The sequence below is a fragment of the Asterias amurensis genome, chromosome 6 (assembly GCF_032118995.1).
Source record: "Asterias amurensis chromosome 6, ASM3211899v1".
NCBI classification, from domain to species: Eukaryota; Metazoa; Echinodermata; class Asteroidea; order Forcipulatida; family Asteriidae; genus Asterias; species Asterias amurensis.
The window spans coordinates 13,450,731-13,469,460 of record NC_092653.1 but is presented as its reverse complement, the minus strand read 5'-3'; the positions used below and the strand labels follow the sequence as shown (position 1 = coordinate 13,469,460).

Here is an 18,730-nt window from a genome sequence, read left to right as displayed (position 1 = left end):
CCGATTAACAAGCAGGATTAGGTCTCTTTGTACAGAAAGTGTGGTACCGCCAGACTGCGCCGTTGCCTTCGTGTGTAAAGTTGAATCATTGGAGACAAGAATTGTGAATTTACACGTTTTCATTTACCGTTTGTGGTGTTTCACGGAAACATCATGGCATATTTTTACATTTTTTGTGACTTTCCGGTCACTTGCGGTGGTTCAAAATTTGGGTATTAGCACACGAGGGTGGTTGGTATTCAATTGTGTTTTTCGATTTGGTGGGCACAAGTTCCAGATGGAACTCTTCATCTACGTCACTCACATTCTTCAACAGATGACGTTGAGGGCACCAGACGGTAACCCCGATAACGTCAGCCTTGCATGTCACCTGGGCCTTTCGAAGAATCCTCTGCCATATAGGTTTTTTTTTTGCATGCTATAATAACTATTTGTTTTGATTTAATAGGCATATAGTTCACTTTTGCATGAAAAGTGATGCGGTCTTATTCTTACTGTGAAACATCTTGGTAGATATCTACTGAGGTTTGTGCTGCCACTACAAGATTGCCAGATGGTGTTAATGTGATGTCATAGGCATCACCACAATCCTCAATGACACATCCAATGTACTTGCCATCAGGACTGTACTGACATATGCTATCGTGTCCCCTTCTTTCTGTAAATTGAGCAACAAAGATACTTCCATCTTTATCACAGCACACACCAAATAAACCTTCAGACTGATTGATATCTACTGAGAACAATTTTCTACCCTGATAATCAACTGAGTGTAAATGTTTACCACCCTGACTGCTGTAGATAATCCTCTCCTTGTATAAAGTCAAATAGTCTACATTTACTGGAGTAGAGAATGTTCTGATGAGTGATCCATCAGGGTTGTGGAGTGAGATCTCCTGTCGAGGTTTTGAATAACCCACTGCTATTAGATTGTTTTCATCCACTGCAAGGCTTGATGGGAACAAATGGCTTGCCCTTAGTTGGAACTGATAGAGGGGCATATATTCCATGTTAAAGACCTTGACATCTAGATATTCAAGCACAATTAGGTGATCGTTACTGTCCACCGTAATTGCTTTTGGTTTAGTTAGACCTTTGACATTTAATTTGCAGGTGCGGAGAATGGATTGTGACTTGTTTGCTGCTAATTTAGTTTTTAATGCAAATAGTTCATTGTGAATTGTATCGAATACTACTATTTCATTGTTGGAGAAAGCTGCAACAAATCTTGCACTTGCTAATTTTTTGAAGCCAAATTCACTGAAACTTTCCTTCAGATTCCACTCCTGTTTTGTATGGATTGTTGCATGTTCCTTGGCCTGAGCCACTGCTTTAGCTTGTTGATCATCTTCCAGCACCAGTCTTCCCACTGACCTTTCACCTCCTTCAAACTCAAGAAAGGAAAGCCTGTCAGACACAATCTCACATTGTATCTTAGTTAGTTCATCAAGATTGTTTATAAGCTTCAGCTTGAAATCCAGAATCTCATGATAGCTTGCTTGGGTCATGAACTGATTCACTTCATCCATCTTGTGCTCTATCTGGGTCACTTCTTTTGTGTTGGTTGCCTCTGCAATTTCAAATGTCTGGACTCTGTCTTTGTAAACACTCTCCGCCTCTTCTTTCAGCTGACTTTCGTCTTCAGTGATCTTGCTCTCTCCTTGGCAGCCTTCTGGGAGATTTTCAGATTGGTTTCAGCATATGACGATTCCAGTTTCTTGCGAGACTCACTAGCTTGTTCCATGGCAGTTTGAATATCAGCCTTGCATTTTTCAGCTTTTGCAACCAGCTCTGCGACTTTCTGTTTGCATTTGTCTAGAGCCTCAGGTATGCCGATGGGGTCATGTGTTTGGTTTGCATGACCAAGAATATTACATGTTGTGCATTCTAACTTATGGCATGTGTTGCAGTAGATGTTCAGAGTCTGATCACTGTGCTTGCAACACTTTGGAATGTACTCCCTGATTTTACTGCGGTAGGTTACTACACCTGATTGTAGTTGAGCAAGTGAGTAGATTTTATGTGATTCCAATGTCCCAAAATATTGATGTGCTTGTTGACATTCTTGACAAATAAATTTGTCACAGTCAATACATCTGGAAATAGCTGTATGATCTCTTTTACAGGCTTGACATTTGACCTCTGACCCATGACCCTCCATGAGTTGCTCCTGAACAGTAAACTCATCCACCAGGGCATTGAGTTTAAAGTCCTTAGGTAGACTGTCAACCTTGTTGTCTTCTAGTGTTGTTTTCTTTCTGCACAGAGGACACAGTAGGATGGAGTTGTTAGGATCTTGTTGGTGAAGCTCCTTGAGGCATGTGAAGCAGAAGCTGTGTAGACAGTCTAGCATTGTTGGATTGATGAAGCGATTGGTGCATATTGGACATTCTAGATGATCCTTACTGATCTTATCAAGCACTGAATGAACTGTGATACTGGCAGCCATCTTTGAGTTTAGCTTGTTAGAATCTTTCCCTGTTTGTTAAAAAAGGTAAATTTATTTTATTTGTTAATTGACACCATGAAATGTACGAAATCTAATTTGTTATGACATCTTATTTGTTATTTGACACCATGAAATGTCCGAAATCTAAAAATATTAGTAGGTGACCTACACAGGTGACTGTACTTGCACAGAAGACAATGTTGTGGAACCATGTTGTTACCAATTTACTACGTAAACTATGCAGTGTTCATGTTCTTACAAATAACACAAACTTCCTTTTAGTTTGCTGGCAGGGTTGAGGCTCCAAAGTTTAGCGCCCTCTTCTGGTTCATGTGGGCCTGACGCATTCCATATTTTTTCTTTGAAATAGCTGAACTGGATGATTTGATCGAGTTTTGCCCCTGACAGCATTCATTGATTTACCTTTTTTTAACCAAGCTGAACGTGTTTGTGTGGATTAATTTTTGAACTCAAATGCTGCAAGTACAATTTTGACTGCTAAGATCTTATGCTACAACTAGGCAATCACAAATTTATATTATTTAAAAAGTGCAGTCCCAAGTTTTCACTGTTACATTGTTACTGCAAATAGCAGGTACTTATTACAGGAAATTCAGCTTGCCATGCAGCTAGTTTTTGTTGAGTTTGAATGTTGAGTACACTAACCTAGCATCTCAGGATAAAAAAGGGGAAATAAGTTTTTAAAAAGTAAATCAATCAATTTTAAAGCCATTTCAAGCTACCAAGCCGATGATGAGCCCATTTACTCCATACAGTACATGAGCCCAGGTTGGAAATCTCCGTTGCATACATCGCCACAGCACTATGACGTCCTAATGTACATACATCAATATTTTGTCAGTAATTCAAATTTGAAAAGCAAACAAATCTTCACATGACATTCATCAGGTAAAGTGTGAAAGGAGCGTGTAACTTTAGTCAACATCAGAAAAAAACTAATAACAGAGGTTTGTTCTGAATGATGGACAGAAAATCTACATTTTTCATTCATAAAGTTACCAGTCAGTGATCTTAGTCAACAATCACGTGAAACCGTTTACTTCGTTGAGCACACACACACTAGGTTGCAGTTTAGACTCATCCGTTGCATGCATGCAACCATGCAATGCTGACATCCTTGAACATACACACATATTTTTTTCCCTATATACTTTGATTAGACTAAGAACATGAACTTACAATAGATACGGTTGTTGAAGGTTCTTTCTTCACTAGTTCACCCAATAAATAAGCTGTGACTTCTGGTGTTTTATCCACAACCTCACACACTCATCATTATACTGGCTCGGGCTGTGTGCACGGTATTAACAATGTATAACACCGTGGCATATTCTCACGCCCTGAAAAAAAATCCCCTTTCTATTTATAGATCCAATGAGGTCACAGTCAAGCGCAGTACGTACAATATTATGTACAATGTATGTGCATTAGTGGATGGGTCTTATTTTGCACATTCTATAAACATAATAAGTGGAATTTTTCAAGCTGATTTATTCGTCAAGTGAGTGATTGTAGAATGGCATGTTAATGCCGTTATGAAAGTCTTTTAATTAAGGAGTTGAACAATAAAGCCCTTACCATTTTTATTTAATGTTTTTGAGTAGTTTTTAACGAAAACAACATGTTGATCCACAGTTCGTTTATCAGAAATAAGGGTAGATCACATACCGTGGTTTGTCTCAATCAGCACTGAAACACATATCAGTCATAGCTTTTCATATGAGACAATGGTGTTTTTTTCTTTCATTATTATCTCGCAACTTCTACCACCAATATTGAGCTCAATTTTTCTCAGGTTTTTTATTTTATGCATATGTTGAGATACAACAAGAGAGAAGACTAGTCTTTGACAATTAACAATAGTGTCCAGGTCTTTAAGAGATTTTTACAGCTTAAATTTGATAGCTGAGGAAAGAAAACCAACCCAGTTGATTCTGTATTTTCTTCAAGTTGCAAAGTTTCAGCATTGTTTACAATTAGTTTGTTTTAAATGTTGTATTGTACTTATGGGAGTTTCTTATAAGTTGTTCTTGTCATTACTAAATTTCAAGATTATAATCTCTTCTACTCTACTACTGCTATCTGGACAAATTAACAAATGTCTCGGCGTCCTGTTTGTTGTGTTTGGTTTCGAAAATGGTTGATGGAGTAGTTGTGAATAATGTTACTAGTCTCTTAGGCACCTCATAAGTTTGGGTTTGGAAATATAATGGTCCAAAACTCCTCAAGGCACAGCAAGTTCGCTAGCCTTGATCAAGGCTGTTGACGTACTGTTCCCCGGCCCGTTCGCGGCACATGCATGCAGTACATTCACAAATGTACATTACCATACATTGTACAGCGAGAACAGTATAGCGTAGTCGTGAGAACGGTCGTGTCTTTGTATTTTCAACCTCATACACGTGGCTCAAACAACAGCCTTGATGGGTGTGTAAAGCTTTATCGGAATTCCGATAAACGGGTATTCATGATGTGGGCGTGTCATTCTAAACATTGGCCAATCACAGGCGCGATTGAGAATGACGTATTACTGCTAGCAATCATGCCACATCCATGTGTGTGTACGCTGAACGCTAGCTGTATATGTACATGTAGTGTACTACGTGCTTTTTATAGCAATGTCGGGAGCGTGGTGTATATTAGCTATGATTGTAAGGGGTCTGAATGCGCTGCCGGACGGGTGAGCCGGACATGACTCGCCCGGTCGGTAATGGTGTGGAACAACTTCGAACAACTTCCGTTGTCTTGCGTTTCATTATAACACGAGGACTATAATTACAACGTAGCTGGTAGATTTGTCCCTGAATTGGAAGCTGCTGTACTATATAAGTGTAACGTTGTAGTGTAGTACTAGTAGTATGGCAAGAGTAAGTTTATGAAATTGAACTTTATTTAGTTGTTGTTCAGCCACATGCCATCTTCTACCGTCTGTCGACAACACATATTTTCGATCCCCAACTTTGATTTACCGCGAGAAACGTAATGAATAATATATTTCTACATTAAGACAAAATAAACAGCTGGGTTTCTTATCTCATCTGGTCTGTGTTTTTGCTTCAAGGGGATGGGGTGTGTTGTACTGTCATATTATGCCCAACACCTAAGAATTCTTACCAAGTAGCCATCTTGCCGGAAACCCATGACACCTGGATACTTTTTTAACCTTTCTCAAACACATTTCACATGGTCTAATTTCCTTCCTTCTATTTCTAAACCCATGATTGATGCATTAAACGCGGCTGTTATATTTTGTTGAAAGTTTCTGTAGTTGTGTTGCAAATTATACTCCATTGATTTCCAGCGACTTACAGTTTTGTTTTACTAGTAGGGATTTCTCCCTCGCCCGCCGCCATTATTGCAACTATACTACAGCCACTGCTTCTTTACAATACGTCGACGAGCACATGTGTGCGAGTGCTTGCAGAACAACGTTGTGATTGACATCGCAGCGAGAGTTTATAGGTCAACCAACAACCAATGAGAACGGGTTGTTAGTAAACATTAGCATAATGAGCTCCGCCCTAAATTTTGGCAGATACAAAACCATCAAGGCGCTACTTGGGAAGACCCATGTACCGTAAGTGTACCGTATACTGATGGTACATGTACATAGTACGTATGTGTACATACGCTGTACACGTATATGCACTGGGTTATGTATGGGGGTGCGCTGGCGGAATTCAATGATGGGGACTGGGATTTTGCAGATCGCGGCTGGCTGTAGCGCCTTGATCAAGGCTACAAGTTCGCAGGCAGCCACAGGCCACCACAATGGCACTTTTTTGTCACGTTTTTGTACGTGTATAGCTTCTAGGTGTTCGTATTGTGACAGTCAAATGAGATTGTTTGTCAATGTACATGTACATGTAGGTGTCCTCCTCCCCCCTTTTTTGGGAGGGGGCACTCTGTTCCCCCTTCCGACGAGCCTCCCCCTTGCTGAACGGATCTCTGGTCCTGCTCTAATCACATATTCACATCATCAAGTTACTTTCAAAAGAAGTGTTCAACATTATCAGTTATTTTGAATGAAGCCAATTTCCTATACTCAACATTTATGCTTTGGAGAGACCTGTTCCGTTTCTGGATTGTTCAATCTCACAGTTCTATCAGTATATAGCAAAACCAAATTTCCACGAATGACAAAGGAAATCAAACTCTTCAACTTCATAAGAAACCGTTGCAATATATACAGTACTGAATATATAGTCACTTGGTTTTATTCTGATGTCAGCATTTGACAATAACAAATAGTGAAATTTTTGATGGACAAATGAAAGATGGTATCACATTAGTTTTAGCTCAGCAATTTTTTTTTCCTTTTTTTTTTTAATAAATTGTCTATAGGTTTAGGTTAACACTCTGTGTGAATATCTTTGTTTACATATCAATGATTACCGATGCTGTAGAAAGTGCATGCACTCAGCTTCAGGCATTAAACTGTTGGAGTTGTACCTGACTTTCCTGCTTGCATGTATTATACAAATATTGACTGCTTCGAGTGCTATGGTTAAAACTATGACTCCCGAGGTGATCCACGGAGCGTTCTATTTTCCCGAGGCGAAGCCGAGGGAAAATAGAACGCTTCGGGGATCACCGAGGGAGTCATAGTTTTTAACCATTGCACGAGTAAAAGCAGTCAATATTTGTTTTATAACACCCCAAACATTTCTAAAACCTGTATTATTATTATTAAGTTACAGACCTGAATGCTACAATCCACGGACGACGCGAACACAGATTGCAAACACTTTTACCTATTGTGTTGCATGTAGGGTCGGACAATCCGAAATGGTTACAGACTATTAATTTATCATCCTCGTACACGCAACGGACGTCTGGGTACTGCACGCCGTGTGCTAGTCTGTCGGACTAGCGCACGGCGCCATGTGCTAGTCTTCGGACTAGCGCATGGCAAACCGACGCTCTATCACACGGCCGTCGTCTAGCAAAACTAAGACATGTCATGTGACGCGCTCTAAACCAATGAGCAGGCACAATACTTGCAAGGGGTGTTATAAAACACAATATAGCATAACAAACTTTCAAAGGTCAACATTATGATCCCTCTTCTGATATGGTAATTAGTTTCTTATACATGAACCATCACAATGACCCTTTTGTATGGAGATGTTGTACAGTGGATGGGACCTGTGGCTGCAGTCATGTTGATTATTTTACAGCAATTCACCGTTTTTTGTTCAATTCTTCCTTCAGTCATCAATTTTTCATAGTTCAACCCAAACGTATTCAAATAGTACAAATAATAGTAATACATACACATTTTATGTACTGTGTAATATTTGAATTTTGTTTATGAATGAGACATTGTCCATGTTTTATATTTTTTTAGGATTACAGACATGGTTTAAATTAGACCTCGTTTCTTTTGATTGGGATTTTAGAAAAGCTTAACCACTGTATGATTGGATTTATACAACTGCACTGTCAACATTGACCAAATATCTTCAGTAATACAACTCATGTTTATGTATAAATGTCTTTATAATCAAGCTTTGCTATGGTGAAGTGTGCAGCCAGGTCCCAATTTCATAGAGCTTCTTTAAAAACACACAAAGTAGTAGGCCTACAACAAGGTTCTCAGCCTAATATAAATACCTTTAATTGGTATAAATCCTACTCAATCTTCAACCAATCTTTGCTACTCAAACTGCTCTATGAAATTGTGCCTAAATTATGTAATGATGGCGAGAGAGCTGTGCTCTTTAGGCCTATTACCATCTCACACAGGACGTACATTATACAATTGGTGCACGCTGTGACGGGGTCCATGGCGTTTTGTACACGAGGGGGGAAATGGCACTCGAGGCGAAGCCGAGGGTGCCATTTGCCACCGAGGGTGTGCAAAACGCCATGGACCCCGTCACAGCGTGCAACAATTGTTTATTGTACACTTTGACAGGGCTGCCACATAGGCAACTACGGTCCAACTTGAGCTGTTCAGGAATAAATATTGCTTTAAAATATTTTTTGTTGCTTAAAAAAAAAAAAAAAATAAGCAGATGGTACATATGGAATGTCATGATTGATAATAACCTTAATTTGTTATTTTATTGTGCTTACCCAATTTATGGCCTTATTGCAGCTCAGTAAATTAAGCCCAGGATCCAAACCCATACTCCAACAGAACTATAAAACCATCGGGTATCACTATGGTCAAACTACATTTAAACTTTTCATTACATATTTGCCATTTGCACAGAATACTTGTCTTTTTGTTTTGAAAGCTTTTTACATATGCAGCAGATATTAAAGATGAAGTGCTTTCCATAATTTTAATCCAAAATGGAAATTATAAAAAAAGTAAAATGAAAAGAAAATCATCATCGTTTTATTTAACAGAAGTGACCACATTAATGAATTATTCTGACATCAAGCCATTCATCGTGCTTTAAAGCAATCGCACAACATCGGTAAACAGTATTGTCCAAAGGCCCACGCTTCGTGTATCACAACTTATATATAAAATAACAAACCTGTTAAATTTTAGGTTCAATCGGTCATCGGAGTCGGGAAAAAATAACAGTAAAACCATAGAGTTATATATAACTATATGAGTAAAACCCACCCTCGTTTCCGCACGTTTCGCCGTGTCATGACATGTGTTTAAAATACATCCATTATTCTCGATATCGAGAATTGATAATTGTAATGTTTTCTTAAAAAGTAAAGCATTTCATGGAATAACATTTCATGGGAAATCTTTCACCATTACCTTCTGTAAACCCTGTAAGTTATTTGTAAATCTGTGAACTTTTAATTTTTGTTCTGTTCAGAAAGTGTCCAATGGCTTTAATGAGAACGTTATCTGCAAAGTGTGAAGAGGAAAAGCCCGCCATTTTAAACCAGATGTAGTTGGTTGAACCCGATAATTCTCGGGACCACATTTTGACGGCGAGCGCGCACTGTACTGTATGCTACGGGATGTTTGACAGTACGTATGCGTGTGAGCATAACACAAATTATAGGGACCTCTCACACGAGAATATAGTAATTGAATCAAGTCTAGACGAAAGTGTATGAACACAAATATTGACGGTCGCATACTATATGAAGTATGAACGTTGGAATCCAAAATTCGAATTGTCGGGTGCGTGCAAGCAGTCGCAGCCGGTATGAACCAGTCTTAAGAACCAGTCACTATTCCCTTTCATAACTTCTTATGTCGGTCCGCTGTTGGTTCTTGAGCGGTGGGTCTCTGTGAGGGGTTTCCGGTGGTTCGTCGGTCCGCTGTCGGTTCTTGAGCGGCATGCCTCTGGTTGTTTTCTAGTGGTTCCCGATGGATCGGTCTGCTGTCGGTTCAGGCCTCTGTCAGTTGTGGTAGCCGATGTCGGTCCGCTGTCGGTTGTTGATGGGCCGCTGGCTTCTAGATGGCCAGCGGACGCTGACGTCGGTCCGCTGCGGTTCTTCAGCGGGCGGCCGTCGGCAAAAGCCTCGCATGTCGCCCCTCGGCCTATACGCGGCTTGTTGCTCATCTTTCAGCACCAGTCTTCCCACTGACCTTTCACCTTCTTTAAACCCAAGAAATGAAAGCCTGTCAGATGCAATCTCACCCTGTTTCTTAGTTAGTTCTTTAAGATTGTTTATAAGTTTCAGCTTGAAATCCAGAATCTCATGAGTGCTTGCTTGGGTCATGAACTGATTCACTTCATCCAGCTTGTGCTCTACCTGGGTCACTTGTTTTGTGTTGGTTGCCTCTGCAGTTTCAAATGTCTGGACTCTGTCTTTGTAAACACTCTCTGCCTCTTGCTTCAGCTGCTTTTCCTCTTCAGTGATCCTTGCTCTCTCCTTGGCAGCCTTCTGGGAGATTTTCAGATTGGTTTCAGCATATGAAGATTCCAGTTTCTTGCGAGACTCACTTGCTTGTTCTATGGCAGTTTGAATATCAGCCTTGCATTTCTCAGCTTTTGCAACCAGCTCCGCAATTTCATTTTTGCATTTGTCTAAAGCCTCAGGTACACCAGTGAAGTCATGTCTTTGGTTTGCATGACCAAGAATGGTACAAGTTGTGCATTCTAACTTCTGGCATGTGTTGCAGTAGATACTAAGAGTCTGATCACTGTGCTTGCCACACTTTGGAATGTACTCCCTGATTTTACTGCGGTAGGTTACTACACCTGATTGCAGTTGAGCAAGTGAGTAGATTTGATGTGATTTCAAGATAGCCATATTCTGATGTGATTGTTGACAGTCTTGACAAACAAAATGTTCACAGTCAATACATCTGGAAACAGCCGTATGATCTCTTTCACAGGCTTGACATTTGACCTCTGACCCATGACCCTCCATGAGTTGCTCCTGAACAGTAAACTCATCCACCAGGGCATTGAGTTTAAAGTCCTTAGGTAGACTGTCAACCTTGTTGTCTTCTAGTGTTGTTTTCTTTCTGCACAGAGGACACAGTAGGATGGAGTTGTTAGGATCTTGTTGGTGAAGCTCCTTGAGGCATGTGAAGCAGAAGCTGTGTAGACAGTCTAGCATTGTTGGATTGATGAAGCGATTGGTGCATATTGGACATTCTAGATGATCCTTACTGATCTTATCAAGCACTGAATGAACTGTGATACTGGCAGCCATCTTTGAGTTTAGCTTGTTAGAATCTTTTCCTGTTTGTTAAAAAAGGTAAAAAAATTTTTTTTTTTATTTGACACCATGAAATGTCCGAAATCTAAAAATATTAGTAGGTGACGTAGGTGACTGTACTTGCACGGAAGACAATGTTGTGGAACCATGTTGTTACCAATTTACTACGTAAATTATGCAGTGTTCATGTTCTCACAAAATACACAAACTTCCTTAGATTGCTGGCAGGGTTGCGGCTCCAAAATTTAGCGCCCTCTTCTGGTGCATGTGGGCCTGACGCATTCCATATTTTTTCTTTGAAATTGCAGAACTGGATGATTTGGTCGAGTTTTTGCCCCTGACAGCATTCATTGATTGACCTTTTTTTAAACCAAGCTGAACGTGTATGTGTGTATTAATTTATGGTGAATTCAAATGCTGCAAGTACAATTTTGACTGCTAAGATCTTATGGTACAATTAGGCAATCACAAATTCACATTATTTAAAAAGTGCCGTCCCAAGTTATCACTGTTACATTGTTACTGCAAACAGCAGGTACTTATTATATAATTCCATGTCAGACCAACACCAATTTTTAGCCCGATCCGACTTACCATGTGGTCAGGGCAGAAACCACTAAAATCTGACATTTTAGGGTAAAATACCACCTTTTTGGTAATAATATGTCATAACATGTCAATTTGTATCACATATATGCAAATTTGGTATAAAAATGATGGGAATTGCATGCTCAAATCATTTCTTTTGTTAAAAATAAATTTTTAGAAACGTAGTTTACTGTAATCTTTAATATGATATCGTGACCTTTGACCCAGTTTTTAAAATAATGTATCATTCACGGCAGCAATTTCCTTTGTGATTTATCTGCAGAGTATGCGTCGTTTTTTCGTGCGTGACCTCTGTGTGAATATTAATTAGTCAAAAGGGCTTCTGGAATTCGGTCATTTTCATTCAGCCTTTTCTGAAAAGTCTCCTCCAAAATAATGTACCAGTAAATTGAACCGAAGAGCATATTTGTCGTTAAGTATAAACAAAAAATCGGTGCAACTCAAATTTTAAAAAGAGAAATTTGTACGTAAAAATGGCTTCAAAAACAGAGAAAACAAGTCACAAAAACACGGCAAATTTTCCCGTTATGAATGTCGGCAACAGTCCCCAATTAGTATGTATGAATAGATTATTTCATATTCTACCTGGAAACGTTAAAAGCGAGACCGGATCGTACCTAGTCCAGTCAGGATACAGCGATTTCCACCGTTAATCCAAAACTCCCATTACGAAAAAATCAACTATTAGACAGCATGGATTTCCTGCACGGGTGATTGGCTGACGATGACATCATCACCGAATATGGCAGCAAGCTGTTTTTCGTTGGTATGGTAAAAGCGCCTGTCTAAACTATGAGTTGAATGAGGATCAGCTCATTCATCCCATGGTATAGACGGGCTCTTTTGTTATTGACTAACGCTGCCTGGTCGGGGCACCATACAAATTTCTCTTTTTAAAATTTAACGATATGCTCTTCATTTCAATGTACTTCTACATTATATGGTGGCCCTGAAGGGACATCGCACATCGCAAACATCTTTGCAAATATTTGCGATGTCGCAAATATCTTTGCAAATATCTTTGCAAATATTTGCGATGTCGCAAATATCTTTGCAAGTATTTGTGATGTCGCAAATATCTTTGTAGATAAAAAGAATTCTCGCCACAAATATGCAAACTATGCCACAAAGTATTCGACAAGGAATGCGATAAAATGTTCGACATCACAAATATTTGCAAAGATATTTGCGACATCGCAAATATTTGCAAAGATATTTGCGACATTTCTGTTGATAATGCACGAAGACCTACAATTCCATAATGTTTCGAAGCTCAGACAGCTTTACTTTTTTTAATTAAGCTAATTAGTGTTTTCAATTTTGGCACAAACGTGGCATTTTTTGTTTTCACGAAGGAGCACCCGAACCTCTGTTTACTGTTGTATGCATGGCACGCACTCGAGTCAAAGTGTGGTAAAAACGTTTTCACGAAGTAGCACGCAAGTTGTGTGAGCGCGCGCGCGCTGACCTAGTTTCATAAAGTAACACAAAAAGCTGTGTTGTAGCATAGGCGAGTGCTACTTCGTGAAAACGCAGTAAGACATAGTTCGCACTTTTTTTTGTTTCACGAAGTAGCACGGATCTTCTGTTGTGTCTAGTTTCATAATTTATTATGCAAATGAGTCAAAATTAGATTAATTGTTAAGTTCAAGTCATCAAGTATGCAAAGATATTTGCGATATCGGAAAGATTTGCAAAGATATTTGCGATGTGCGATGTCCCTTCAGGGCCACCATAACATTATTTCTGTCAATACTTTTCAGATAAGGCCGAAAAAGACCTTTGGACTAATTATTATATTCAAACCGATGTCACGCATGAAAAATCACGCAAACTCGTGCAGATAAATCACAAAGGAAACTTATATCGAGTGACCTGTGGGTAGACCGTCATATTATAGTACATGAGCCAACTAGGTTGGACTCCTCCGTTGCATGCAATGTAACGGCACAGACATCCTTGAACATACAAACATATTTTGTCCCTTTATACTTAATCTAGACTAAGAACATGAACTTACGATTGCATACGGTTGTTAAAGGTCCTTCTTCATTAGTTCATCCATTAAATAAGCTGTGACTTCTGGTGTTTTATCCACAACCTCCAACACTCATCATTATACTTGATTGGTCTGTGCTGTCTGTATGATGCATTGTGCACGGTATACAACATGTACACTGTATGTGGCATATTGCTCATCACTCCCGGAAAAAAAAATTACCCTCTCTATTTATAGATCCAATGATGTCACAGTCAAGTGCGGTACATACATGTACAATTTATGTGCATAGTGGATGGGTCTCATATTATTGGGCGCCGTCTGTCAATTAATTCATTGGCACTTATAAGTATGGTGGCCCTAAAGGGACATCGCATATCGCAAACGTGTGCGCATACGTATGCAATGTCGTGAACCAATTCGCGAATATGTGCGCACACGTATGCAATGTCGTGAAACAATTCGCGAATATGTGCGCACACGTACGCAATGTCGTGAAACAATTCGCGAATATGTGCGCACACGTATGCAATGTCGTGAAACAATTCGCGAACATATGTGCGCACATGAATGCAATGTCGTGAAACAATTTGCGAATATGTGCGCAGACGTATGCGAATTTGTTTGCAATGTCGTGAATTTTATTGCATACCTTGTCGCATACCTTTGGGATGATGTCATAGTTGCGGTCAATTTGTTAGTGATCTAGGGAGTACGCAATTGGCACTGGTCCCATTATAATATCCATCTGTACGTCTAGATTCCAGACTAGCTGCTACAACTCCCCAGTTCATTAGGAATTTAATTGAAAGGTATGCGACACGGTATGCAATAAAATTCACGACATTGCAAATAAATTCGCATACGTATGCGCACATATTCGCGAATTGTTTCACGACATTGCATACGTCTGCGCACATATTCGCGAATTGTTTCACGATATTGCATATGTGTGCGCCCATATTCGCGATTTTTTTTACGACATTGCATACGTGTGCGCACATATTCGCGAATTGTTTCACGACATTGCATACGTGTGCGCACATATTCGCGAATTGTTTCACGACATTGCATACGTGTGCGCACATATTCGCGAATTGTTTCACGACATTGCATACGTGTGCGCACATATTCGCGAATTGTTTCACGACATTGCATACGTGTGCGCACATATATGCGAATTGTTTCACGATATTGCATACGTGTGCGCACATATTCGCGAATTGTTTCACGACATTGCATACGTTTGCGCACATATTCGCGAATTGTTTCACGACATTGCATACGTGTGCGCACATAAATGCGAATTGTTTCACGACATTGCATACGTGTGCGCACACGTTTGACGTAGTTTTCAAGAAAGAAGTAATTTTCCACGAAATTGATTTCGAGACCTCAGATTTAGAATTTGAGGTCTTGAAATCAACCTTGTTAAAGCACATAACTTCGTGTGACATGAGTGTTTTTTTCTTTAACTTCGATGACCAATTGAGCTCAAACTTTCACAGGTTTGTTATTTTAAGCAATGTTCAGATACAGCAAGTGTGAAGACTAGTCCTTGACAATTACCAATAGTGTCCAGTGTCTTTAAATGCATCATAATACATTGCTGCATGTAAATATGGGATAAATGGAGGGGTATCAGCTCCAGATGTATCACAAACAAAACCATACGCATCAAAAGGGCAACATGGGTTCAAACCATCTCAATGGGATTTGGCTGGTCTACACTATAATTATCTGTATACTAGTCACAATGAATAGAGTTTACAAGTGTTGTCTAGTTATTGCACCACAACTTGTTGGTTTAGGCAATTCAATTCATAATAATATACAAATATTGACTGCTTCGAGTGCTATGGTTAAAACTATGACTCCCGAGGTGATCCACGGAGCGTTCTATTTTCCCGAGGCGAAGCCGAGGGAAAATAGAACGCTCCGGGGATCACCTCGGGAGTCATAGTTTTTAACCATTGCACGAGTAAAAGCAGTCAATATTTGTTTTATAACACCCCAAACATTTCTAAAACCTGTATTATTATTATAAACGTCACTGGACACTTAGTAATTGTCAAAGACCAGCCTTTTCACTCGGTGTATCTCAACATATGCATACAATAACAAACCTGTTGAAATTTGAGCTGAATTGGTCGTCGAAGTTGCGAGATAATAATGAAAGAAAACACCCCTTGTCCCACGAAGTTGTGTGATTTTATTTTAGATGGTTGATTTCTAGACCTCAAACTATCTGAGGTCTCGAAATCAAATTCGTGGAAAATTACTTCTTTCTCGAAAACTACGTCACTTCAGAGGGAGCCGTTTTTCACAATGTTTTATATTATAACACCCCTTACAAGTATTCTGCCTGCTCATTGGTTTAGAGCGCGTCACATGACATGTCTTAGTTTTGCTGGACGACGGCCGTGTGATAGTGCGTCGGTTTGCCGTGCGCTAGTCCGAAGACTAGCACATGGCGTGCAGTACCCAGACGTCCGTTGCGTGTACGAGGATGATAAATTAATAGTCTGTAACCATTTCGGATTGCACGACACTATGATGCAGCACAGTAAAAGTTTTTGCAATCTGTATTCGCGTCGTCCGTGGATTGTAGCATTCAGGTATGTAAATTAGTACAGTATTTAGAAATGTTTGGGGTGTTATAAAACAAATATTGACTGCTTTTACTCGTGCAATGGTTAAAACTATGACTCCCGAGGTGATCCCCGTAGCGTTCTATTTTCCCTCGGCTTCGCCTCGGGAAAATAGACAGCTCCGGGGATCACCTCGGGAGTCATAGTTTTAACCATAGCACTCGAAGCAGTCAATATGTGTATACTATCAACCTCTCCCCATTACTCGTTACCAAGTAAGGTTTTATGCTAATAATTATTTTGAGTAATTACCAATAGTGTCACTGCCTTTCTTTAAGTGATCCCGTTGTAAAGCGGTTTGGGGCACTGGACTAAGTTTCAGAATCAGCAGAGTGAGTTGTTATGTATCAATTATTGTGAGTACTTATCAATAGAATCCAGTGCCTTTAAGGGAAGTGAGCGTTTACCACACGGGCTTTATACCCGAATCCACTCCACATATCCCACAAAGAACAGAAACTTTCAACCTGTCACAAAATTGCTGAATTTTGCCGATATAGTTTGCTGTATTTATAAATTGGTCTAAGTCGCAGGTTGTTTTTAATATTATCTTTGTTGACATTAATGTTTGGCTTACTAGGGTGTAGAGTGGTTTAGTTATCCCCTTGTTCATTTATCAATGGTGTTTCAGGTATAGATGTTTTAGGTTTTGTAACCCTGGTCATGGGAAGTCAAATTTATGCAAAGTGATTATGCAAATTTGAAAGCCAGAAAAACATTCCGACGTGTGTGCGGCACCTAAATGTCTCGGGCTACATTAAGGTGCCGCACAGACGTGTAATTGTTATAAGGGTGTTGGATCCAACAAGGGCAGCAGTAATAGACTGTGCAAGTCTCGCACGTAGCAAAAACGAGAACTTAATTCGAAAAAAAGTATATTTTTGTACCAAACTAAATTGTATGAAATTGTTATTTTTTTTTAAATTCTTAAAGATTATTATTTTTAACGTACTTTTTGTATAATTATTATTTTAATTCGTGTACATAATAATTGTTTTGTTTAAATTAACGTAACAATTTTACATTTATCGGGACGAGGATCGCTGTTCGACATCGACCTGGATGGTTTTTTTTAATAAACCCCGTTTGTGAATCACGTCCAACTGGTGCGATCATCACATAGGTTCAGCGATAATGGGAACGTCAATTGGGTAATATTCTTAATTGTTTAGAGTAAACCGGAAACTGGAGGTCAAGTTTTTTTCTTTAGTTTTCTTCGTTAACTTGTTGAATTGATTTTACTTTTCTGTTTTTAATCACTTATTTTTTCATTCCCAAGAACATATTCACTTTTTAGAGTCATAACTTATGTTAAACTAAAATTATTGACAGAACAAAATCTCCCCAACGTAAAACTCCATTAGGTTGGGACCACAATGGTCCCGGAAGTTCAATTTCTCGCGAGACTTGCACAGTCTATGTCGTACTGCCAAGCCACTCTGCTCTAATCCACCTGGTATTCGTGATGTGCCAGCAACGCTGAAGATAGAGTTGTGTGGGCACTCTATGGTCAGCTCAAATCTTGAGCCATACATAGCAGGGTGAAAATTGTCAACAAAATATTTGCACATAAGATAATCGGCAGAACCACCAATGGATTGACTGTAAGTTAACCAGCTTTATTGATTTCATTGCTATATTTTCAGTGCATTTTGTGTGAAGAATTCCCACCCAAAACTGTGTTGATAAATCAACATTAATTTTGAATAGTGTTATTGCTACAGTTACAAGAAATATTATTTTATTCGCTTATATTAAGACAACTGAGAAAGATGTGGCAGAGATGCTCTGATGTATTCCAATATTCCGTACGAGTTGACCAGCATTCCGAGTGGACTTTAGTTCGTGTAGCCAAAACCCGTCGTTAGGTTATAACAGGGGTGGGGCTTGGGGGGGGGGGTAGTACGTCGCGGTGACTGGTTTTTTAAACATTGTTTTGGATCAGCGGTTATATTGTCCAAACTAGACTCGTCATTCAAATAACATGGACCTGATTGTCACTTTGGAATCGACCAGGGGAGTGGATTAATGTGCGTCAAGAAAGCATTGTTCGCTTTCATTTCTCAAGACACTGTTGACGCAAACATAAACATCCATATTAGTTGAGACAAACTTGGTGGGTTTGAAATAAGACGATGGTCTTATACAGTCTTTTGAATAATATAAGCAAACCAGCAACAATAGCCTTCTTCTAAAACATCAACTCTGCTTGCATTTGTCCCATTTTTGTATTGCACACGCGACAGGTTGATTTTTAAACTAATGAGCTTTTAGGGGTCGTCTTTTTATGAACTGCCTCTTTGGTGAGACAATGCTTTTATGAAAAGTTAAAGGACTTGTTGCCTGTTTTAATTGATAATTGTTCATGTCTGTCGGGCGGGCCAAAACACTCGAGCTGTA

At 39.4% G+C, this 18,730-nt stretch overlaps 2 protein-coding genes and 1 pseudogene across 2 annotated transcripts in view; 1 reads left to right on the top strand and 2 right to left on the bottom strand.

The window, feature by feature from the left end:
- Positions 1-13,944, top strand: part of LOC139938426 (uncharacterized) — a 72,302-nt gene extending 58,358 nt beyond the window's left edge. The window contains exon 10 of the mRNA XM_071933951.1: positions 13,917-13,944. The gene's annotated coding sequence lies outside the window, so the exon portion shown is untranslated. The remainder of the gene's footprint in view (positions 1-13,916) is intronic.
- Positions 491-3,897, bottom strand: LOC139938425 (uncharacterized; annotated as a pseudogene).
- LOC139939106 (E3 ubiquitin-protein ligase TRIM71-like) lies at positions 6,684-13,819 on the bottom strand. The gene is made up of 2 exons (XM_071934844.1): positions 13,701-13,819; positions 6,684-11,094 (listed from the first exon to the last, which is right to left on the bottom strand). The coding sequence occupies exon 2, from the start codon at positions 11,063-11,065 to the stop codon at positions 9,800-9,802; it is 1,266 nt and encodes a 421-aa protein (XP_071790945.1). The 5' UTR covers positions 11,066-11,094; positions 13,701-13,819; the 3' UTR covers positions 6,684-9,799.
- Positions 13,945-18,730: the final 4,786 nt, after the last annotated feature.